The following is a 25999-nucleotide window of genomic DNA, read 5'->3' on the forward strand; positions in this document are numbered from 1 at the left end:
AGAATATCTGGGATTATTTACAACATGCATAATCATAATGACTTTTTTATTTATTTAATTAAACTTCTTTGGAGGGGTTCAAAGAATAGGCATCACCAGATTTCACAAAGTCCTAGGTGCAGATCACAGAAACAAGATTATTGAGCAACTGATATGAAAAAGTTAAAAAGTTGACTGGAAAGCAGGAGGTAAAAATGGAGATAATAGGAGTCATTTATGAAGCTGAAATACGCCTATATTAGGTGTATTTCAGACGCAGATTGTGGCGTAACGGTATGTTGCGCTGCAATCTGACTTTTCCCCGTCCACCTCCGGGCGGGGAAGTGGACAGGCCAGCAGGCCCATCTCTTTTACCATTTTCTACACCTGTTTTAGGCGTAGTAAAAGGTGTAAATTTAAGACAGCTCGGAAGCTATCTTACATTTAGAACTGGCGGAGGATCCGCTAAAGTTATGAAGAGGCCGGCTGTTCCTCATAACTCTGGTGGATCCACCGCCAGGTATGGGGGTTATTAAGACCGGCGTCTAAAACACCAGTCTTAATAAATAACCCCCTATAGGTTCATTCTTGATGCTAAAAAATGACCATTGAACAGACTATGGATTTACTGAATGCAGATGTGAACCTAGACTTAGACACTGTCATGGTAAAGTAAGATATGATATTTACTGGGCCTGCCTAAACATTTTTGCCTGGTATATTTCTTACTATTTAGTAAAAGGTAGTCTCACTTAATAATGGCATTTAACCCCTTAGTGAACAACCTGTTTTGGTGATAGCAAATTTTTTTATTGGAGTTTTTTAAAATGTAATAAATGTTTTTTGTTAGTTTTTTAACTTTTTTTTGTAACTATTTAATAGTCCCACAAGGGGACCATAATAGGCGATCTTTTGACTGCTTCTAAAATACAATACACTATTTCTACAGTGCATTGTATTTTAATGTCAGTGCTATACTGACATTGACCAGAAGGCTGGGTCAGAGAGGCACAGCCTGCTGGGAAATTTTGAAGGGAGTCCCCTGGGTCTATACTAGCCTGCGTACACACACACATTGGCATCCCACAATCTCATTTGCGGAGTGCCGATGGGATACAGAGGGATTAAATGACCCGCATCTGCGCGTCTTTCATGCGAGAGCTAAGCCTGCACTCTCATGAAAAGGCGGTGGCCCCTAAGGGGTTAATATGTACAGTAGTTACATATTAGTACATTATTACATTTAGAAACCTAAAAAATAAATACGTTTATAGTATATTTTCATAAGATGGTAAGCTTTATTCCCCTCTATTTAAGACCTCATTCATATCACATTTTTTCCAGAAACAGTTTCTTAAGAAAAACTGGATCTGTTTTTTTTCCCCCTAACTAATCCAGTTGTACCACTTTTACCTGGAAACAAGGCAAATGTCCTGTGGTTAGTTTAACTCTTAGCCATGAGGGTAGTCATGCTTCTTCATTGCTTTTCCATTGATCAGTTGAACTTATTGAAAAAAATTATGTTATTGTATGCAATCAGTTTAATAGAGCCTGCTATTACTTTTAATTGACTTATTTGCTGGATTGCAACTGAAAGTGCTGCTTCAGATTCTTTTGGTGGATGGAAAATCACAGACATTTGGGCTTTCCCATCCAGTAAAAAAAAAAAATTACTAACAATAATGCGAAATATACAAAAAGCCTGGGAGAAAAAAACCTCCCAGGCTGTGAGCTGTGCGGTGCGATTGGCCAGCGCTACAGCCTAGGAGAAGGAGACGCCCACAGAACAAGGGCAGACACCGCCCGGTGAAAGGTCCTCTTTAAGGTCTCTTTGCACGGACTGGATGATTGGATGAAGTTCAACTGATTAAAAAATAAGCAATTTACACTACTTTGTTTCTTTTACACAATATTTGCATGACTTACAGTATGTATGCCTCCCTACCTTCAAGGGATCTGAAACATGCAGCGTGCATGTTTATGATTGACTCAAAAGAAATGGCTGTTGGTTGAACAAGTCAATTATTTCAAAATGTGCATCGCAAAGCAACTGCAGGGCGTAGGGTATTTCATTGTGATTTATATTTTAGAAGCCCTAACAAGTGCCATCTTGAAATGTCCTTATTACATTTTTATTACACAGATGAATACTGCAGTTTACACTGATTAACTCATTCATGGTCAAATCAATTTAGAAAAAATGGTGAAAAACTAAAAGATCCTAAACGTATCCCTATTATTAGGGACATACGTAAGATTCCTTAATTATTTTGTTAATGTATAGAATTTAACACTTATTATGTATTAACTATACAAAACGCAGTGCAATCTGCAGGCAGCATGCTATAGAACAGGAGGGGCCGTGCAGATTGATACAGTTTTGTGGGAAAAGATTGACTATAACACTCCACAATAGCGGCCTATTAAAGTACTCCATTTTTTGCAGCAAAATCTACCACTTTTCCCCACTCATGCCACTTTTTCAAAGTGGCAAGAAAAGGAGGCATGGCGTGGGCAGGCCGGCGCACCTTAATTGTCTTTTTCCACACCGGTTTTTGTCTTGAAAAATGGCTTAAATCTACACCAGCAAGAGGGCTGGCTTAGAGTTAAGTCTGTAGCATGGTCTTCTAGAAGAAGTGTCAAACTTATGTAAAGGCCTGTGCCCCTGTGTTTCCTCTGGCAGCACAACGATACTTAAGATCATCGTGGAAAACACCGGTCTTAATAAATGTCCCCCTTAAATCTCTTCTTTTTTTTACTTCAGTTATACACAGAGGAAGTATTAGCAATTATTATTATCAATTGATAGTATTCTCTGTGTAAGGGGGCATTACACAACCATAAGTGTTCTGCAGTTGCAAACCGGGGATCCACAAAACATGGATATCAGCCATGTGCATGCCACATCATGGTGTGGACCCATTGACTTCAGTGGGTCAAAGGCAGCACAGATGCGGAAACACAGGAAGGGCTTCTGTGTGCTTCTGCATCCATGCAGTTGCTCTTCAAAAGGTAGGACATTTCCTATACTTAACCGCAACATGCAGACCATTATGTGGTGTGCACATGGCCGGTATGTGTGTTTTGTGGATCCACGGTTTGCAGACCGCAAAACACTTACAGTCGTGTGAATACACTGTAAGTGTGTATATAGAAATACCTGTCAGTCACTGAAAGCTGTACACAGGGGTGGACTTAAAGAGGACTTGTCACCAGAAAAGGCTTTCAGACTGCATTGCATTTTGTGTTGACCGGTTCTCTTTAAGTATTCCTGCTCATACTGGGCTTTGACGTCATGGGTGCGATCCTGTCAGTCATTGGCAACCTTCCCTCTATAACTGTGTATACAGAGAGAGCTGTCAATCACTGATAGGACCGCCTCCCTGACTTCAAAGCCCAGAATGAGCAGAAATCTAAATGTATAAATTACAAGTTTTACTGAATCTTTTCCCACAAAACTATGTATCACTCTGCTCAGCTCTTCCTGCTCTATAACATGGGCTTACACAACATGTTCAACGTGACAGGTTCCCTTTAACTGCAATGTTTTCAACCTTTCATTTATTTTATTGTACATTATGATCATATAGAAATGGTCTCAAAATCAAATCCTAAATAAAGATGAGAATACTATTACAATACAGTTATAAATTAAGATGCGTAAAGTGGATTCATTTGCAATGAAAGTGTAATACTAGTGACACTCAAACTACTTTTATAACTGAACGGTAAATATGTGAAATTTACATTTATATTAGGTAATAATTGATGATGAAGTTATATTTATGGTAACCGGAATACCCCTTTAACACATTGGGCCTTGTATAGCAAACCTTGCTGCATATAGCAAGAATTGTTACTCAGGTGAATGAACTGTAAGCCTGCTGTAAACTATCCCTTATGAGGGATGTAGTTAAAGAAGGCTCACCCAAAGGTTCTTATGTACACAGATGCACAGGGCAGTGCTGTATTTGTGTTTTCCTCCAACCTCATGATGAGGCAGAGTTTTTTTCAGTTGGATTTGTCCAGAGCTAATAGCTGCATGTTCTTATGTCACATGTTTGGAGCTTAGCTTCTCCATGTGCCACCAGATAGCATCCTACATACCGTTCTGTGGCCGTGGAACTTTTGCATTTCTCTATTGATGATGCTTAGAAGATTAGAAGTGGTGATGTAGTGATCATGAATATGGTCTAATCTAGAGCATTCATTTCCCTAGTTTTGCAATGATTGATTCACATTGTATTTATACATTTTGCCACCAGATGGAGCCAGATTAATATAATAATACAACACTTAGCGACAGCAATAACAATTCATAGGCTAGATCTGTCCAAAAAAAACAACTTTGTGACTTTTTGAAATTGGTGAATCAGGTCAATGGCATAGTCTGTTCTGGTTCTTAGGAATCAATTGGCTTAAGTTGTATCAGTACTGGTCCTAAACCACTGTGACTGAGTTATAAAGAATAAAATGCATTCATATATAAAACTGAATAAGACTGTTTCCATCTGTGAAGCTCATTTCTGTTCTGCACTGGTATAAGAGCAGAACAACAAAAATGATGGCAGTGCTGGATCTGTCACATCACACAAACCAATGGCACCCAACAGATCCCTATGACAATGAGTCCATGCATTCTAAAATATGGCTACATGCTGTGCTATTTTGTCCAGCATTTTTGGGAGAAACAGAGGCTCCAATGCACATGTGAACACAGCCTTAGGGCTCATGCACACGACCGCTGTTGTTTTGTGGTCCATTTTTCACGGATCCGTTGTTCCGTATCTGAGGTTTTTTTCCCTCTGATTTAAGTCCTCTTCCGTTCCGTTATTCTACAGAACATATCCGTATGGTTTCCGTATGCAATCCGTTTTTTTTCAGATTGGAAACGGAAACATTAACTTATTAATCACCAAACACTCAAGCAATATGGGCTGGGCATAGCATTTCTACGGTATGGATCCGCAAAATACAGATGACATACGGATGTGTTCCGTGTGTGTTCTGTATTTTTTCTGGACCCATTGACTTGAATAGAGGGTCTCGGACCGTGATTTGCGGACAATAATAGGACATAATAATAGGGCTACTTTTTTGCGGAACGGAAATACAGAAACGGAATGCACACGGAGTACCTTGTTTTTGTGGACTCGTTGAAGTGAATGATTCCGCATGCGGTCAGCAAAAAAAACTGAACGGAAGCGGAAAGAAAATATGTTCGTGTGCATGAGCCCTTAGGCCTCATGGACACGTCCATATGCATTTTGCAGTCTGCAAATCGTGGATCCGCAGAACACGGATGTGGTCTATTTGCCATCTGCATTTTGTTTACTGGACCCATTGACTTCAATGGATTTGTAGTCTGTATTTTGCAGACATATGCTATCCTTTTGCAAAACGAACATACAGATGCGGAAAGCACACAGATAGAAAATGTCCCTATACTTGGCCACAACATGTGGACCACAGATCCTTTGAAGTCAACGCGTCCCATACAATGCGGATGTAACAAGGACAGAATCTGTATTTTGCACATCTGCAATTTGCAGACTGCAAAATAAGGTGATGTGAATGAGACCTGAAAGAGAAACAGTCACCAGGAAATTCACTGTTGTAATGAATTGAGCTGAATGTAATGATACTTTTTACTTAGTGATTCATTATGGAGAAAAAGTACTTTTAACACCTTCACAACACAGCGATCTTCCATTTATTCATTCTTTACTCCCTGCCTTTTTTGACAAACTTTTTAATATTTCTGTTCACATAGCTGTATTAGGACTTGTTTTTCGCAGGGCAAGTTGTACTTTCTAATGGCGCCCTTTAATATTGCATATGATGTAGTGGAAAGCTGGAAGAAAAATCAAATGAGGTGGAATTGGAAAAACAAACAAACACAATTTCGCCATAGTTTTATAGGTTTTGTTTTTACGGAGTTCCCTATGCGGTCACAGTGACATCTTACGTTCATTCTACATATTATTAATTATTTTAGGAGGTAAAGTGAACAAAAAATGGAAAAATCAGCTTTTTTTTTTTTTCGTTAAGCTGTTTACTGTACGGGATGAATATTTTTATATTTTAATAGTTCGGGTGTTTTGAGATGTGGCAATGCCAATCATCTTTATTTTATTATTGCTTATTAATATTTATTTCTAAAATGGGGCGAATGATAGGAATTTTTAAATATTATAAATTTTTTAATTTTTTTTTTAATCACTTTTTGACACTTATTTAAGCCCTCTTAGGGGACTTTAACATGCAATTGTCTGATCACTTCTCTCATAGACTGCAATGATTTACCACTGTAGGTATGGGAGAATCGCTACCTCCCTACTAAGCCCTGGAACAGGCAGGGCATGATAGGAACTTCACTATGACAAGCCTCAGAGCCTTCAGAATGCCCAAGGTCGTCAAGGCCCAAGGCTGCCTCAATCTCAGTGCAGGGGAGCCATTCAGTACCCGGGAGCACATCACTCTCGGAAAAATACCACTCAGATGTCTTGTTCGCAACCGACCACGGCATCTTGGGGTTTACATTTCTATGACTGACGTTATTGCCGATCAAGACTGGTTAAAACAGCAGGCACCCAATGGCTATAGCATCCACTCAGCTCCTGAGCAGAAGAAATCTTTAAAGTCTTGACTACATGGATGCTGCAAGTCAGGAAGGGGTTAATACATATGCAAATAAGCAGCTAAGTGCATCAAGGGTGGGACCAAACCCCTCTGTGGGTCGTTGGTCCTCCTGCTTTTTTCCGCCAGCAACTCCCTTTCCTTCTTAAATGACAGGGCCATTATGCTACAAAGTCATCCCATCCCGCCCTGTCAATCAATAAGGAGCGGAAAAGAAAGGGTGCACACAGTGACTTTGTGTCACGGAAGGTATTACAGAAAACTAGAAGACACAAATGAAGATCCGAGTGACTTGATCCAAAACTAAGGAACCAAAGGGTAACCCTGCAACAGCCCTAGCTCTCTCCCTTACTGCTTAGCCTATGCAAGAATCTCTATGGTAGACAATTGCATACCCTCGTTCCTCGACTGTATGAAACCTGAACACCCTATAACAGCGAGGGGACACGACCACCGGCTCCCTACACTTAACACGGAGGGTGTCAGGGTCACCTATGATCAAGCAAACAGGAAAACATAGATAAATGAACAGAATTATCTGTAGAAGCATCAGTTGTAGCATCCAGCATGCACACACTCCAGGAAGTTGTATAAACCGCAAAGTGATGCAGTATGGGAGGGGATTTAAAGGGATGCAATCAGTGCAACTAGATGACAGCTGAGAGAGGGAAACGAGATGACAAAACGAAAGCAAAACAAAAGAACCTCAAGCAGGAGGTTCTGAAGTACGTCTTTCAGAGCTTCTCAGATGTCTGGCGGTGACACTTTGACCCACCCTCTATGCACTTAATTGCTCATTTGCATATGGAATACAAATACTTTTCTCTTAGTCATTCAGGAAAAAATGTGTCAGATTCCCTTTAAAAGGGAAAATAGTGATTAAAATAATAAATCAATAAGTTAAAGCGGATTTCCACTTTACAGCAGTCAGTTTGACTAAATATTCTTCGGACACTGCTTAGCAATACATCCACAAGTACCTGTAAAATACACCATTGAGTTCACTGCAAACCTTAAAGGGAATCTGTCACCAGCGACCTCCCTATCCAGCTGCGGTTCACCCGATTGTTGATCCGAGGCTCTGTTCCTGAGTTATGACACTTTTTATTTTTTATATGTAAATTTTTGTGGCCAGCCCTTCCATCACTGTTTTGCCACTGTCCGGCCATGTCAATAAAAGTAGCCAGGAAAGGATTGGCCACAGAAAGAAACAGAGCTTGGGTGCAACAAGAGCAGTGGTAACTCCCTCATTGCACCAAAGTCCTAATTTGCATATTAAGAAAAAGTATCATAACTCGGGATTACAGCCTCGGATAAACAAAATAAAAACTGTGTTTTAATCAGGTGAACCGCAGCTATGTGTCTTTGCACACAGTGTGATAGGGAGGTACGTAACTGGTGGCAGATTCCCTTTAAGCAAAATCTGCCTGTGTTGCATTAGAATTTTGCTATGGATTCACCACAGATGTCACCCTTGCTAATCTGACAGGCGTGACCTCTGCAGTGAATATCTGAAACAGAAATAGATATCTCATGGATTGTAAATTCCAGACAGCATGTCAATTTCTGAGCAGTCTGCCGTCTGCATATAATTGCACGCTGCTTTGTCCCCTTCACAGTGAAATCCGTCCCAATAGTTATCTGCTACCTCAGTCTGTAGCCCTTATATTTGCACCACTGAGAGCTCATTTAATCTACATTCTTATTACATTGAAACAGAATTCAGCTTAAAGGCCATCACATAGAAAACTTGATTTTTACAATAAGTTAGTGTTTATGGGGAGTAAATAAAAATAAAGTTGCACTAAGTTTCAGCCTGCAAAATTCATTCCTTCATTTATTCTTAGATGTCCTGACATACAGACTGTAACCTGCTCCTAGTTTAAGACATTTCTCATGTAGGAATGTCCCTCCAAGTAATACACACTGGATGTATTACATAGCCTGTGTGATTTTTCCCTTGCAAACTGCCTTGTGTGTGCTTTTCTCCTTTTCTACAGTCTATATGAGCTTCACCCCCCCGACAGTGTGCAACCTCCTGCTGCTATCTCTAAGGGCTCATGCACACAAACGTATTTTCTTTCCGTGTCCATTCCATTTTTTTTGCGGACCATATGCGGAACCAATCACTTCAATGGGTCCACATAAAAAGGGAAGTTACTCCGTGTGCATTCTGTTTCTGTATGTCCGTATTTCCGTTCCGCTAAAAAATAGAACATGTCCTATTATTGTCCGCATTACGGACAAGGATAGGACTGTTCTATTAGGGGCCAGCTGTTCCGTTCCGCAAAATACATATGGTCGTGTGCATGAGGCCTAACACTGAGAGATGGGAGGGGGAGAGCAAAGAGAGTCTGTCAAAGCCAATTGAAAACCTCTGACTGATTTGTGTCAGATTTGGCAGCACTTCCATTTGGAACTTACATTCTGCAGAGGTAAGAAGATAAATGGCTGGGATTTTCTTTGTATCTTTGTATTTTAGAAGCAAAAGAACAATATAAAAGATCAATGCAATGGCGTCCATAGCCTTTAAATAAGGGTTTCAGAATGAGACGTCACACAGCATCTCTGATGGATTCCACTATGAAGGAGAAAGAGCAGACTGAAATATATGTGAAAACATACCGGCTGACAAATGGCTGACTACCTCTCCATTCACTTTTATGGGGCTGCCGTATATATGGTTTGGGTGTCTCCATCAGTTCCATAGAAGTGACTGATCCTCTGAAATCATACATTTATCACCCATTCTGTAGATAGGTGATAAATGTTATTAATGATAAAAATCCCTTTAAATCTGATATTACACAGCATAGTGAACATCTTCCTACATTCATATGAAATTAGGACAATAAAATTGTATCATTTTCATCTAGTTTATACTCTTGGAGCAAGGCAAGCTTCAGATGTTACATCCGAAGTCGCTTCATTCAAAACTTCATAATTAATACTGTACGTACGTACAGTATTAGAATGTAAGGGCTCAGATGAGCCAAAGTCAGTTATTCATGAAGTAGTGCGTGACTTTGTTGAATAACTTCTGTAATTGATTTTAAAGTGGAAAACCACTTTAAAACGTGAGACCAAACTCTGCTTCAGTTCTGGGGTACTTGTCGGAACCGAAGCCGAGTTTGGTTTCAAATTTTAAAGTGGTTTTCAACTTTAAAAATCAATTACCGAAGTTATTCAATTAAGTTACACACGACTTTGCGAATAACTACCTTTGGCTTATCGGAACCCATACATTCTAATAATGTATGGAGACAAATCTCCGTACAGTATTAATCAGAAGTTTTGAGCTAGGCAACTTCAGCTGTAACATCCGAAGCTTGCTTCGCTCATCACTACTCATCATCATCATTACTATATTTCTAATTGCATAATTAGTAGCAAAAATTATTATTATTTGCAAATAAGACGATGTATTTCACATGATATTATCACATAATACGTTTCTTCGTACATATGTAAATATTTTCTTATACCTTTTGTTACTTAGAAATACAAATTGTTGTGTTTGGCCCACTTAGAGAGGTAAAGAAAACATCAGCCATTTTAAATAATTTTTAAAATAGTTTTTTTCTTTACAGGCCCCTATACACATTAGTGTATTGTTGGCCAAACCAATCGAGAACGGCAGATTTGGCCCACAGTTTAATATGTATGTATGTATGTATGTATATATACTGTGTATATATATATATATATATATATATATATAATGTCGGGGGAGAAAAAATTTAGGCAAAATCAAAATTGTTGTAGGATTCTTCTGTTCCCTTGGGAGATAAACCGCTGTCAGAAGTCTCTGAATGTGGCGTTCTCCTCTCCACCTATTAAATACACGTATGTATGGCTGATTGTTTGGCCAACAGCTATTGAATATGTATGGTCTTCCTAACAATTTGGTTATGTCTATAAACTTTGCAAAACCTGCTACCATCCCAGGTGCCCGTTCATAGAGGAAACATTTACACCTGTTTTGTGAGGTCCCCTTTGCATAGAGTCTGTTGGACTTACATCTCCCCTGAATTCCAGTTTGCCTCTAGTCTCCATGTATGCAGTGTCGGACTGGGGTACCTAGGGCCAGCCAGTAAAATTTATTTTGGGGGCCCACCGTACAGATATATTCAAATATTACCTGCTCACACAGCAGCAAGATGCTACCAGATGATTAAATATGGGGGTCTCTACAGCAACTTTGAGAAGTTAGGTCCTGGGTAGAAGAGGACACTGGCTAGCTTTCCTCTGTACCTAGAAGTCATCTCAGCTCTGATCGTGTCTATAATAATAAACTGGGGAGTTTTATTTTATGATCTATCAAGTTTTTTATATAAACATAGGCTGGTTTAGGTGCTGTACATTGAATATATGTATGTAGTGCAGTAAATCTACTGTGTTATGTGCCACTTGTGCAGGAGGTGGGAGACTAGGGTCCACCTTTCTCAGGGGCCCACTGGGGGATTCACCTGTACCCCTGACGGCCATTCCGAGCCAGCCTGTATGTGCTGTCTAAAAGACTAACCATTTGTTGCCCATTGCAACCAATGATGTAGAATGCTTCTTATACACTAATGTAACTGTAATTGCTGAAGCGCTGCTTCTCACTCTGCCTCTCATCTCCCCTGTATATGCTGGCTAAAATACTAACTATTTGTTGCTCCCAATCACAGCACAGCGGTTACTTTACTTTTTACAATATTGTAGTGTACTTACATGTTTACAATGCTGTTGCAAACCTACAACTCCTATCATAGTGACATAGTATCATAGTTTGTAAGGCTGAAAAAAGACATCTGTCCATCCAGTTCAGCCTGTTATCCTGCAAAGTTGATCAAGATGAAGGCAAAAAACCCTGAGAGGAAGAAACCAATTTACCTCATTTTAGGGGGAAAATGCCTTCAGAACTCCAATCAGAATGACTCCCTGGATCAACAACCCCTCTCTAGTAACTATAACCACTCGAGAAATGCACCCAGACCCCACTTGAACTCTTTTAGTGAATTCACCATCACCACCTCCTCAGGCAGAGAGTTCCATAGTCTCACTGCTCTTACCGTAAATAATCCTCTTCTATGTTTGTGTACAAACCTTCTTTCCTACAGACGCAGAGGATGTCCCCTTGTCACAGTCACAGTTCTGGGGATAAATAGATGATGGGAGAGATCTCTGTACTGCCCAATAGCTTGCAACCATCAGTGCATTATAAGAGTTGTAGTTTTGCAACAGGTGGAGAGCCACAGGTTGGTAAAGATAGGTCTACAGTATTGTAAGAAGTGCTGTAGTAAAATGAAACCTGTGCTGTGATTGGCTGCTATGAGCAACAAACTATTTGTCTTTTAGACAGCATATGTAGGGAGATTACCACGATGAATTAGAAGGGACCATATTTTTTGCCAACACTCAGGGAGAGGCAGGTTGAGAACCGCTGTAGTAAAATGAAAGCTCTACTGTGATTGATTGCTATGGGCAAAAATTAAAGATGTGCTGTGATTGGTTGCTATGGGCAACAAACTGTTAGTTTTTTAGGGGTCAGATTGAAACCAATTACTTTATTAGAACCTTCCAAAACCCTGTCGGCTGGACTTGACAACCCTCCAGTATTTTATGTTGGATCATGAAGAGTATATGTACCAAGTTTGGTTGGGATCCAACAATGCATGTAGGAGCCTATGAAGAACAAACGAACAAAACAAACTTTCATTTTTAGATACATAAAAAAAAAATAATATCTGGCTTGTAACTATTTCTGTGGACTATATCAGATCGAAATTGATAATTCCATTTTTAAAGTACATATTAGCATACAAACTGATGGGTCAATGCATCTGCAACTGTTGGTATGAAGAAAAGCACAAGACCAAGGATATATACACTCCAGTGTGAACAAATATTGAAATTGTAGGATGTCAAATATTGGGCTTATGACATAGTTTTCGGTACCACCAGCTCTATTTGGTCAGACAGACAATGTACTGTAGGCTGTGCATGTTTTCAGTTCTCTCTCAAAGCACTGCTAGATTCTACTAAACATTGAGCTTTGCTGTTCAAAACTTGACACAAAGGAAATATATGTCTTAATGGACATCACAAGTAGAAGCACTGCTTGCTACAGAATGGTGTCCACATAGAGCAATCTGTGGGTTCAGAACCATCTCTCCAATTAGCCCTAAACGGAATGAACCCAATTGCTTTCAGCCGATGTAGCTCAGGATCACTTCATTGTGAATTTAGTGACACCCCCTGCTGAGAAGAAGCATATTTGGACATGAAACAGAATATGCTGGATTTTTATTCTGCTGATGATTAGTAGGCTTGCTACCTGTGACTTTCCATTTTATGTCTTGGAGAGACTGTTAGTTCTTCTGGGTGTTATCTGCTGCTGTAGTCCCAAAGACGCTTGATGCTGGGCGTAAGTGGGCAGGATCAAAGCATCGGGTTGATCTTTGTGTAAAGTGCTTGTTGCTGCCACCTATTAATATTAATAATAAAATAATATCAGATACAAAGTGATATTAATAATAAAATAAATGTAAATCTGAATTTTAAGTAGTGCACAGCTCCTTGTATACGGACTGGGTAGTGAAATGACATGAACAGGACACTTCTGAAATATACAGTAAGTCTTCATGAGACAGTTTGTATGGCTTGTGAATGCATAAAAATATTGCCACATATTATGTATGAGTAAGAAGGCTTAAATATTCCACTTTGATTTTATTTTAAGAATAACTTGTTTCCTTGACGACTGATGCATTATCTGCTGCTTACGTTATTTTCCAGCTCTTGAACACTAATTGCATGAAGAGGTTGAACCGTTTTCTTTTTCAGATCGACTAGAACATTCAGCTTTAGAAAATGCACTCTTAAAACCTAAACAGGATCATGTATATAACAACCAGACCTTACTTACAGTAAGCAAAGGAGCCTGGAATGATCTCAAGCTAACGTAACCATGTGTGAAACATACCTGGACAAACTGCTGTTGTGGCTGCTGTACTTGCATAGGCCGGATATTCTGTTGTTGGGTAGTGTGTGGTGTTGTAAAACCGGGGTGTAAGATCGCTTGACCCATTAGCACAATAGGACGATTGCTGACAGAAGTCTGCACTTCTAAACTTGTAAATACTTGTGGGCTTTGTGAAAATCTGCTGCATAAAAGAAGAAATAATTTAAAGTATTTTTTCTCTAAAGACAAGTATTTTCTTGAAGTTTCACTGAACCCTCTGAGCCCTTGTGGTCACTAACTTTTCACACAACTTTGCATAAATCCATAGTACAAGCGATCACAAGAAGCTTTGTAATATGTTGCATCAGTGAGAAATGTCTAGTGCTCACTGATGCTTGCCTCCACTCCCCTTTCCTGCTAATTGCTTTTCACTTTGAAAAATAGCCTTTTCCTGTCCAGGAAAGGATCATCTCTGCAGAAGAATCATATTACACGTGCCAATGCAAGTCTATGGACAGAGGAGGGGGAGGTGTGAGCAGAAAATGCTTGAGGCAGGCCCAGCCAGAGAGACTGCACAGCTCATCACAAGTGCTTCCTTCAAAAAAATACAGGTTAGTACTTCTCTGTAATGTCCCCCATCATCCTGGGGCTGCTTCTGAGTGACTGACACAGTTAAGAAGGAGATTTTCCTCTACTTTTTTATGTGTGCATTGCAGCTAGTCTCCACCCATCATGTCTGAGAAGACTTCAAACTAGATGTTCAGCAAGCACAGAGGAAAGCTGCTAAAAATTCCAGATACAGGTGATATAGTGTTATTCCTCATGTACACACACTGTACTATTGGTTATTGCAAAGTTTGTTGAAAGTTCAGTGCCACTTTAAGGTTACATGTCACTGAGGTTTCCCAATGCAGTCTGCAATAAACAGGATCAATATGCTCTGCAATATACCCACTAGTGTCTTTCGATTCAGTTGTAGATTTACAGGTAAAACACACTTATTTAACATGTTTCACCTGAAAAACCACTGCTGCATAAGAAAGCATGGCAAAAATGAATGTGTTTTATTCCGATGCAGTTTTAACTTCGCCTCAACTGCTACAATTGAATATACCGTAACAAAAACGGGAAACCACACTACCCAAAAACCTGATAAATTGACTGACTTTGCGCATTTTCTGAAAGAATTACATCTATAGAAAGTAAACTGTAATAATGCAGTACACTGAAATACAGTCTTAGGGCTCATGCACACGAACGTATTTTCTTTCCGCTTCCGTTCCGAACCACTTCAATGGGTCCGCAAAAACAACAGAAGGTACTCCGTGTGCATTCCGTTTCCGTATTTCCGTTCCGCAAAAAAGTAGTGCATGCACTATTATTGTCCGCAAATCACGGTCCGAGGCCCCTTTCAAGTCAAGGGGTCGGCAAAAAATACGGAACGCACACGGAACACATCTGTATTTTGCGGATCCATACTGTAGAAATGCTATGCCCAGCCCATATTGCTCATGTGTTTGGTGATTAATAAGTTGCTGTTTCCATTCCGCAAAAAACAGATCAAATACGGAAACTATACGGATATGTTTTGTGCAATAACGGAACGGAAGAGGACTTAAATCAGAGGGAAAAAAAACTCGGATACGGATCTGCGAAAAACGGACCGCAAAACAACTGTTGTGTGCATGAGCCCTTATTCTTATACCATATAATATACACTTTTCGCTATTTATCTTTCATAATACACATTTTATCCACAATGGTATATACAATGAGTGCTGCTACATTTTAATAAATGGACACTAAACCGTTCCTGTAGATACAGCAATAAGAGTGTGTTCCCAGTTTATACAGAAAGAAATAACACAAGATAGCCATAGCAATGTAGGAATGTTAAGGGGCAGAAGAAGGTTTCTGGAGCCTGATAGAGCAATGCAAAGATACAATGGTTTATCCTTGATCATACTGTATTACATGAGCTACAAAGTTGTGGTAAAATGGATAAATCTTGCAATATGTTAATATAAACAGATGCTCTTTCATGCTTAAAAGAAGAATTCTTATCATTTCTTCCTATATTATTAACCATTCTTGCCACATACCTTGACTGATGTCCACTATCTGATGATCTTCTTGTGCTACATGAGTTTGGCATCATTGGCTGGATAGGCTGACTGAGGAGCAGCCTAAACATCAAAAATAATATCAACGTTTCAACTTTCTTGTTAGATTTAATCATTGCAAACTTCTAAATAAAATAAATCAGTAGAATTGTTGAAGGACAACAAGAAATGCTCTGTGGACAGCGGGTCATCTCTTTTTTCAGTTTTGCATACTGGAGCAGCAAGTCCGTTCTGCGGCCAGGCACAAAAAATAGAACATGTCCTATTCTTGTCCATTTTGCGGACAAGAATTGAATTTTTCTCTAGCCGGAGGTGGAGAAGACAGCTTGCTCAAAGCCAGTGACATCTCCACCATTGTCCTTCCTGACTTTTAGGTGCCCCATGATGATTTTTAGTTCTAAAGAGGAGCAGAGAACTTGGGTATAAAGCTGGAAATCAGTTTACAGAATTCCAGATGCCTTTCTTGGAAATCTGACACAACCTTCTAAGCAAAATGCCATTCCAATCAATGTCAGTTTGCTTAGAATGAACAGATTTGTGTTCATTTCCTGAAACTAGAGTTTATTTTTCAGGCTGTTCATTATAAATATCAGATTCCATATGAAACAGTAGATGGAGGCTTTTTCACTTTCCAATGATTCTGCAAATATGATTTTCAAAAAGTGAAAGGGACCTACCAATATGCACAAACTAAAAAAGGGTTCTGTAGCACAAATTGCTCACCCCCCCTCCCATACCCTGTTTCCCCGAAAATAAGACAGTGTCTTATATTCATTTTTGCTCCCAAAGATGCGCTAGATCTTATTTTCAGGGATGTCTTATTTTAGGGGGATCAGTGGGGGAATCAAAATGACACAGGGGGATCAGAAGGGGGAATCAAAATGGCACAGGAGAATCAGAGGGGGGGATTACCATTTTAGTACCCCCTTCTGATCCTCCTGTGTCATTTTAATTCCCCCCTCTGATCCCCCTGTGTCATGGAAAAATAAGACATCCCTGAAAATAAGACCTAGCGCATCTTTGGGAGCAAAAATTAATATAAGACACGGTCTTATTTTCGGGGTCATTTTAAGTGATCCCCCTCCCCTGTGCCAGTGGAAAGTGGATTATTTAGTCTCTCCCCCCCTCCAACCTTCACCAGACATCCCCCCACAACTTTATCAGACATTCCCCCACCCCACCTCAGTTACCCCTGTGTGTCCGTGCCGGCCAGATTACACATATTGTGCCCGACTCCTGCCCCGTGCGACTCACTCACTGTCTAATCGCGAGTCAGCCAGACTCCGTCAGGGCAGAGCGAGCAGCAGGCGGCAGCTTGTCCTGGCGGCGGCGCAGGCTCTCTGATTTAAAGAGACCTCGCACTGCCTGAACAGCTCTGGCTGCGCTGCGGCCAATCAGTGAGCTGTGCGGCGGCGCCCGCCGCTACGGTCCAGAGGAGTCAGACGCCTTACGGTAGCTTCGGGGGCCTTATATTCCGGGGGTGCCTTATTATCGGGGAGGCCTTATGTTCGGGGGTGGCCTTATTATCGGGGAGATCTTATTTTCGGGGGGGCGGGGGGGTGCCTTATATTACAGCGAGAGGCAAAACTGGAAGTAGCTCTTATTTTCGGGGGATGTCTTATTTTCGGGGGAACACGGTATCAAGTAAATGCTACCCCTGAAAAAAACATGTGTGGAAACGAACAAATTGGAATTATACCAAACCAAAAAGTATGTTTATGTATTTTATTACAATCATTTTAATTAACAAAATTACAGCTACAGAACCAGTAGCCTGCTATCAGACACAAATGGGGTCCTTTATCAAACTGGTTTAAAGTAGAAATGGCTTAGTTGCCCATAGCAACCAATCAGATTCCACCTTTCATTTTTGACAGCTCCTTTGGAAAATGAAATTTGATTGGTTGCTATGGGCAACGAAGCTAATTCTAATGTACTTTGCACCAGTTTGATAAATGACCCCAAATGTGTGAAAAATTCAGTTTAACAACTAATCAAAGGTTATAAAATAATATAATTATTTTTTGAAAGCTTTTTGAAACCAGGGAAAGTTTTGCAGGATGAAGCATTATAATAAACACACAAAACACTGTTTACTCTAATATCACAGAAAGTATCAGTATATGAATATTCTCACCTGAGCTGTCTGTCATGACTGAAATCGGGAGCTCCCTGGTGCTGGCTGTTATCCTGCTGCCCAGCAGCAGAGGGCGATGTATTTATATTTTGTGATACTACTGTGGGAGAGCTGAGCTGAGAGGTAGGGATTGTAGTGGCTAAGTGGTCACTTCTTGATACTCCAGACATGCTTCTGAAAGGTTTCGGTCCCTAAAACACATTCCTATATTGTAACATCACACCAAATCAGACAATGTATGATTCTTTTTACTTTACAAATGTCTATAAAGGGGTTGCTTGCCCTGTCAATAAGCTGATCACAGGATGGCTCGTTTCAGGCACCACTATGAGATCAGCTGTAGTATCTGTATATGTGTGTATATGTGTGTGTGCGGGTAGGGGGCAACACAGGGGAAATGAAGAAATACATACATCTCAGGACCCCCTCCCCCATTAGTCAGAATAGAGAACTGCTAAGAAATGAGTATCTCTCACTTTGACAGACCTAGCCTGCCACGTTTTACATATATATATATATATATATATATATATATACACACATGAGAAATTTTAGCTTTTCATATTTTTTTTTAGCCCTCTTAGGTGAATTGAATCAGCGGCAGAGTGTAGCAAGGGCGCAGACATGGTTTTCCTCCAGCTGCCAGCGACACCTCAGCACTCCATGACTGCATTGCATGGGTGGCGATCAAACTACTGAGGGAGTCTAAGGAAGTCTAACTGTTCAGATATCTTGGTTGCCATTGACTGCAGCATCTGAGGGGTTAAACTACCAGGATCAGAGTTATCTCTCATCCCAAAAATGAGAGCATGATAATAGTATAATACAGCTGGCACCTGAAAGTGATGGTGTGGGCACAGCTCCTGAGCTTGTGTCACAGACAGCCTGGGAGAAGAGAGCAGAGGATGGGAGTGACCGTTTTGGTCCTGAGGGTGGTAGCAGTACTCACAGTGGCAATTCCCACTCTTTGCCTCTCCCTGGGGATGTGCAGTAACTGGAGAGAGCACCCTTTTCTTCCTTTGGGGAACACCCTGGTCTTGGGGCTCCTGCCTGGTGGTGATTGGGGTGACCCTGATAAGTGTTTTGGCAGAGCGACGATGAAGTGCCCGGCGTATGATGGAGGAGTCAGTAACCAGGCCACTTGGTGTATATAAATAAGTTTCTCTTTACTAAAGTGCAGACTCCAGAGTAGTAGTACATCCAACAGTAACAAGGTACAGTTCCAAGGCATGTAACACAGTGCAATCTACTATTTTACTCACTGAGTCAACACTGTGCTGATATATTTTGCAGCGTATTTGGAGTGTGGGAGGAAACCAGAATACCCATAATAAAACCACGCAACCATGGAGAGAACATACAGATGTTGGTTTCAAACCTAGGTGTGCTAACCACTGACCTGCCATGCCTCCCCTTCCCAATAGCAATGTATGGACAACAGCAATGATGGGGGTTGTAGAACTCCCTCTTTCTGTCTCTTTCTAAAGTGTCTGCAAAACCATAGGCATGCTGTGAGGTTCCTTATAAATATTTGTGTAATTCCCGGGTGAGATTTAAGATACGGCTGGCCAAACTGTCTCAAAGTATGAAAGGTCTGCCATAAATATACGCACAACACTTTTGATAAAGTTGCTCCTTTGGCAGTGATGAAGCTTCTCTGAGCCTGGGCCTTGCTCTGAGGAGCTTGGAGATGTAGGTCCCTACTGTACCACAGCTAGACTGGAACTAAACACTAACCAGGGGGTGGTAACCATTTCCTGGTAACCTGAGGTTCCTCTTGATTGTCCATACAGTACTATTAGGTATACAAATACAGTAAATCAGAACATTTCACTTGGCAACATAACATTACAACAATTTACTATTTGCTGTGACCCTGTTCTGGGGTACTGGACCTGGGTCATCACTGTACTGTACTATTGCGTTGCTTGATGTTAACTAGGTACTTGAAGCAATATGGTAACATGGCACATGGTGAAAAAAGGTTAAATGTTTAATGAAAAGTTATACAATATCACAATATACATTCTGTATCAATTCTACATGGTTCTCATGATCTCCAATTATAGTCATTCACTAAAAACCTTCAGGCTAGGGCAATATGGGGATCTTGGCCACGTACTGTATGATGATGACACTTTCGCTATGCTGCTTGTCAGCATAGTGCCAGTGAATGGAGTTGTGTTACAACGACCATAACACTATAGTTGCAAGAAATCCAACCCTCCTGTATTTCTTGCATTGTATGATCAATGTAGCACAGTAAGGCCTCATGCACACGACGGACTCGGGTGCGGACCCATTCACTTCAATGGGGCCGCAAAAAATGCGGACAGCACTCCGTGGCCCCGCCAAAAAAATAAAGCATGTCCTATTCTTGTCCGTTTTGCGGACAAGAATAGGCATTTCTACATGGGGCCGCCCGGACCACCAAAAACGGCACGGTCATGTGCATGAGGCCTAAAAGTGAGATTTTCATGCAATGAGTGTTGCTTCAAAATCACTGTGTCATCCAAGCCTAATGCTTCATTCATACATCCATGTCCAAGATGACATCCGTGATAAGATTCCCATGAAGATGTCCGTGAAGGATCCCAGTTTGGTCCGTGTGTCGGTTTTTTGCTCTCCGTGTGTCATCTGTGTTTCACATTTTTTGAGCATTTCCTCCTAATGGTCCATGAAACATGGATTGCATCCATGTAACATCCATGTTTTTCACTGACCCATAGACTATAATGAGCGTGATGGATCCATGAACACGGACAAAATAGAGAATGCTTCCGTGCTAAAGCCACGGATCCACGGACCGTGCTAAAACAAGAATGTGTGAATGCATACATTAAAATGAATGGGTATGTGTGCTGTCTGTGGAGAACATGACGGAAAACACGCTTAAAAAATTGTCACAGAATACACATGGGTTTTTTAAGCGAGAAAAAAGCGTGATTTTTCATGTGGTTTTTGACGCTCTTTTGATGTGGTTTTTTTATGCATTTTTTTAACCAATGGGTGCAATACAAACCTGAATTTTCAGCTTGGGGTTTTTGAAGCAAATCTGCACCAAAAAAACATGCTGAAAACGCACACAAAACTCATGGACTTTCTTGGAGCTGTTTTTCTCTGCTATTAATTTCAATGGGAAATTCAGCACTGTGTAACGGTCACGTCCACACACACACAAGGGGAAGGGTAGTGACCACTGCGCTCCACCCTCACCCCTGGCCCTGCCTACTTGCCTCACGAGTCCTGATGACAGGGGACAACTGGACGGCAGTCCCTAACTTAGGATATGTGCAGGGAAGACAGACAAGACAAAATACGGAACATGAACGGACCGGGTCAGAACCAAGAGAGCTACGCAGTACAACGGATTAAGCAAAGAATGGTCAGGAGAAGCCGGGGGTCAAATACCAGGAGAGTAGCGAAGTACAAGAGGAGTCCTAAGAGAGTAGTCAGGTGGGAGCCGAGGTCACAATACCAGGATGGAAGCGCAGTACAGGAGGAGCAGGCAGAGGATCGTCAGGGAACAGGATCCGGTAAGTATTCAGTAGTCCAACAGATAGCCAGGAACCTAGAAATTAACAGGCAACCTGTAGCCAGCAGGCTGCCTGTATTTATAGTGGGGAGTGAGGGTCATGTGACGTGGCCAGCGTCACATGACCGACAGACCAACCAGTCGAGCACCGAGTGATCAGCTCGGCGCTCAAGGCAGACTAGGAGCAGGGAGCCACCCAGCTAGTAAAGCCGCCCTGGGAATGAGGTCAAACACAGATCCTCATTCCCAAAGCTAAGCAACAGGTCTGCAGGCAATGGGGGACCGAGTGCACCTTCGGAACCCCGTGACACACTGATTCTGCCCCAAGATAGGGCATGCTGCTTCTTTTTTACACGTGCAAAAAAACAGCAAGTGCTGCTGTTTTGAGGCGTTTCTTGCAGCAGGTTTTGAGGCAGAAACGTTCCGAAATCAACGCCAAAAAACTCTGTGTGAACTGGCCCTTCATGTCCCCACAAAATAGTTATGTCCCCTTAGTGCTCCAACACAGTAGTTATGCTCCCTTAGTGCCCTATACACAGTAAGAATGCCCTTTTAGTACCCCCAAACCATAGTTTTGCTCCCTTAGTGCTGCCACACAATTGAATGCCCCTATAGAGCCCCCAGACAGTAATTATGCCCCCTTAGTGCCCCCTTCACAGTAGATTGCTTCCTTAGTGATCCTATATAGTAGAATGCACTCTTAGGCCCCTTTCACACGGGCGAGTATTCCGCACGGATGCGATGCGTGAGGTGAACGCATTGCACCCGCACTGAATACCGACCCATTCATTTCTATGGGGCTGTTCACATGAGCGGTGATTTTCACGCATCACTTGTGCGTTGCGTGAAAATCGCAGCATGCTCTATATTCAGCGTTTTTCACGCAACGCAGGCCCCATAGAAGTGAATGGGGTTGCGTGAAAATCGCAGGCATCCGCAAGCAAGTGCGGTGCGATTTTCACGCATGGTTGCTAGGTGACAGTCTATTCACTGTATTATTTTCCCTTATAACATGGTTATAAGGGAAAATAATAGCATTTTTGAGTCCAGAGGGGAAACAAACCAGGCTGGTGTAGTGAGCTGCATTTATATTTATATAAGGAGATATATAACGCGAGTTTGACCACGACGCGTGGTTGATTAAGTGTGGTTGCGTAAGTGTGTGACTTAAGATTAAGTGAGGGAGTATCTGAGAGCTAAATTATTTGTGGACATTGATGAGTGGCTGTGTTTGACTGTATTGTGTGCTGTGATAACACTTTTTTTTCTTTCCTTCTCCAGGGGTTGCACAGGTGAGCAATTAGGGTGTGGCTGTTTAATTAGGGTGTGGCTGTCTAATTAGGAGACTATAAAAACTCAGCAGTAAGAGCAGCACAGCCTTTTTGAGTCCAGAGGGGAAACAAACCAGGCTGGTGTAGTGAGCTGCATTTATATTTATATAAGGAGATATATAACGCGAGTTTGACCGCGAAGCGTGGTTGCGTAAGTGTGTGACTTAAGATTAAGTGACTTTAGATTCAGGGACTTCAGTGGGGGACTGCAATTAGCCAGTTTCTTAGTACTACATTGTATTGTATTTTTTGCTTTTGTGGTGTAATCCCCATTTAGTATGTGTTGCACAATTGACAACGCAGTCCAGTAAACATCTTGCATGATGTATGCAGTCCTGGAACAGCCATTCCAGGGTGTATTTCTTTGTTCAAGATGTGAGCAAATTACCCGTTTGGAATCGCTAATCGAGTCTCTAAACGGGCAAGTTGCAACACTGAGAGGCATTGACAATTTGCAAAAGAGTTTGCTTCTCACTGAGCAAGCACTCTTTGGGGTAGATGAGGGGGAGGGTGACAGAGAGGAGGCTGAGGAAAGTGAGGTAGCTAGCTGGGTAACAGTTAGAAAGCGGGGTAGAGGGAAGAGTGCCAGGGAGGCTAGCCCTGATCTGACACACCCCAACAAGTTTGCACGTTTGGCAGATCAGGGGCATATCAGTCCAGGGACGGCACTGCCGCAGACAGACACTTCCTCTGCCAGTCAGGGGAATGTCAGCTCCGGTAAGCAGGGGACCAGGAGAGCAGGGCAGGCCAGACAGGTGCTGGTAGTGGGAGACTCCATTATTAGGGGAACAGATGGGGAAATCTGTCACAAAGACCGTGATCGCCGAACAGTGTGCTGTCTTCCTGGCGCTAGAGTTCGACACATCGCGGATCGGGTTGACAGATTACTGGGAGGAGCTGGAGAAGATCCAGCGGTCATGGTCCATATCGGAACCAATGACAAAGTTAGGGGTAGGTGGAGAGTCCTTAAAAATGATTTCAGGGATTTAGGTCAAAAGCTTAGGGCAAGGACCTCAAAGGTAGTATTTTCCGAAATACTACCTGTACCACGGGCCACACAAGAAAGGCAGCGGGAGATTAGGGAAATTAACAAGTGGCTCAAGAACTGGTGTAGGATGGAGGGGTTTGGGTTCCTGGAGAACTGGGCCGACTTCTCTGTCGGCTACAGGCTCTATCCTAGGGACGGGCTGCACCTCAATGGGGAAGGGGCAGCTGTGTTGGGGAAGAAGATGGCTAGAAGGTTGAAGTAGTGTTTAAACTAGGGACTGGGGGGGAGGGTAATTACACTATAGAAGGGGAAGATAGTGCAGATAGAGACCGGGGGCAAGGTAGTGGAACTGGGGGAGGAATGGAAGGAGGGACTAGAACAGTTCCGAAGGAAAGGTGTAGGGTAAAAAATATACATAAACCTCTCAAATGTATGTATACTAATGCCAGAAGCCTGACTAATAAAACTGGTTATCTGGAATTAGTGATGTGTGAGGAGGACTATGACATAGTGGGAATAACTGAGACATGGCTGGATGATAGCTATGACTGGGCGGTTAATGTACAAGGTTACAGTCTGTTTAGAAAGGATCGTCAAAACCGGAGAGGGGGAGGGGTTTATGTAAAGTCCTGTCTAAAGCCCACATTCCGTGAAGATATAAGTGAGGGACATGAACATGTGGAGTCACTGTGGGTAGAGATACATGGAGCTAAAAACAATAAATTACTAATAGGAGTTTACTATAAACCACCTAATATACCAGAGTCCACAGAAAATCTACTACTAAACGAGATAGACAAGGCGGCAAAACATAATGAGGTGCTTATTATGGGGGACTTCAACTACCCAGATATAGACTGGGAAACTGAAACTTGTATATCTCATAAAGGAAACAGATTCTTGGCAATAACCAAAGACAATTATCTCTCCCAACTGGTTCAGGACCCGACTAGAGGGACGGCCATACTGGACTTAGTATTAACCAATAGACCTGACAGAACAACAGACGTGCAGGTTGGGGGACACCTGGGAAATAGTGACCATAAAGTAATAACCTTCCAATTATCATTCAAAAGAGCGTTTCTACAGGGAGGAACAAAAATACCAAACTTCAAGAAAGCTAAATTTAGCCAACTAAGAGAGGCCATAGGCCTAACTAACTGGGACAAAGTCCTCAAAAATAAAAATACAGCCACAAAATGGGATATCTTTAAAAACATCCTAAAATCTCATTGTGAGAGGTACATACCGTATGGGAATAAAAGGTTAAGAAACAAAAAGAAACCAATGTGGATAAACAGAACTGTAAAGAAAGCAATAAATGACAAAAAGAAAGCATATAAAACACTAAAACAGGAGGGTAGCACGGAAGCACTGAAAAACTATAAGGAAAAAAATAGAACATGTAAAAAACTAATAAAAGCGGCCAAACTAGAGACCGAGAGATTAATTGCCAAAGAGAGTAAAACTAACCCTAAAATGTTCTTCAATTATATAAATGTTAAAAAGTATAAATCTGAAGGTGTCGGCCCTTTAAAGAGTAATGAGGGGGGATTCGCAGAGAGCGACGAGGAGAAAGCAAAGCTGTTAAATATTTTTTTTCTCCAGTGTATTCACTGAGTAATATAAACTGTCAGATGAAATGCTGAATGTTGAAATAAATTCGCCATTAAAAGTGTCCTGTCTGACCCAGGAAGAAGTACAACAGCGACTTAAAAAGATCAAAATAGACAAATCGCCAGGACCGGATGGCATACACCCCCGTATCCTAAGGGAATTAAGTAATGTCATAGCCAGACCCTTATTTCTGATATTTGCGGACTCTATACTGACAGGGAATGTCCCACAGGATTGGCGCATGGCAAATGTGGTGCCAATATTCAAAAAGGGTCCAAAAACAGAGCCTGGAAACTATAGGCCGGTAAGTTTAACATCTGTTGTGGGTAAACTGTTTGAAGGTTTTCTGAGAGATGCTATCTTAGAGCATCTTAACGGAAATAAGCAAATAACGCATGGCTTCGTGAGGGATCGGTCATGTCAAACTAATTTAATCAGTTTCTATGAGGAGGTAAGTTCTAGACTTGACAGCGGCGAATCAATGGATGTCGTATATCTGGACTTCTCCAAAGCATTTGACACTGTACCACATAAAAGGTTAGTATATAAAATGAGAATGCTTGGACTGGGAGAAAACGTCTGTAAGTGGGTAAGTAACTGGCTCAATGATAGAAAACAGAGGGTGGTTATTAACGTTACACACTCAGATTGGGTCACTGTCACTAGTGGAGTACCTCGGGGGTCAGTATTGGGCCCTATTC

The 25999-nt window shown here is 41.5% G+C and overlaps 1 protein-coding gene across 9 annotated transcripts in view; it reads right to left on the reverse strand.

Moving 5' to 3' along the window:
* Positions 1-12077: 12077 nt before the first annotated feature.
* NPAS2 (neuronal PAS domain protein 2) overlaps positions 12078-25999 on the reverse strand; it is a 168102-nt gene continuing 154180 nt past the window's right edge. For 4 of the 9 annotated variants that reach the window (XM_040425044.1, XM_040425042.1, XM_040425038.1 and 1 more), the window contains 4 exons: positions 17828-18018; positions 15670-15753; positions 13589-13769; positions 12078-13090 (listed from right to left, as the gene is read on the reverse strand). In XM_040425044.1, coding sequence (XP_040280978.1) covers positions 12956-13090; positions 13589-13769; positions 15670-15753; positions 17828-18018 — 591 coding nt within the window. In that variant the 3' untranslated portion in view covers positions 12078-12955. The other 5 variants (XM_040425040.1, XM_040425039.1, XM_040425041.1 and 2 more) reach the window with 5 other exon arrangements.

Source organism: Bufo bufo, chromosome 3 (genome assembly GCF_905171765.1).
Source record: "Bufo bufo chromosome 3, aBufBuf1.1, whole genome shotgun sequence".
NCBI lineage: Eukaryota > Metazoa > Chordata > Amphibia > Anura > Bufonidae > Bufo > Bufo bufo.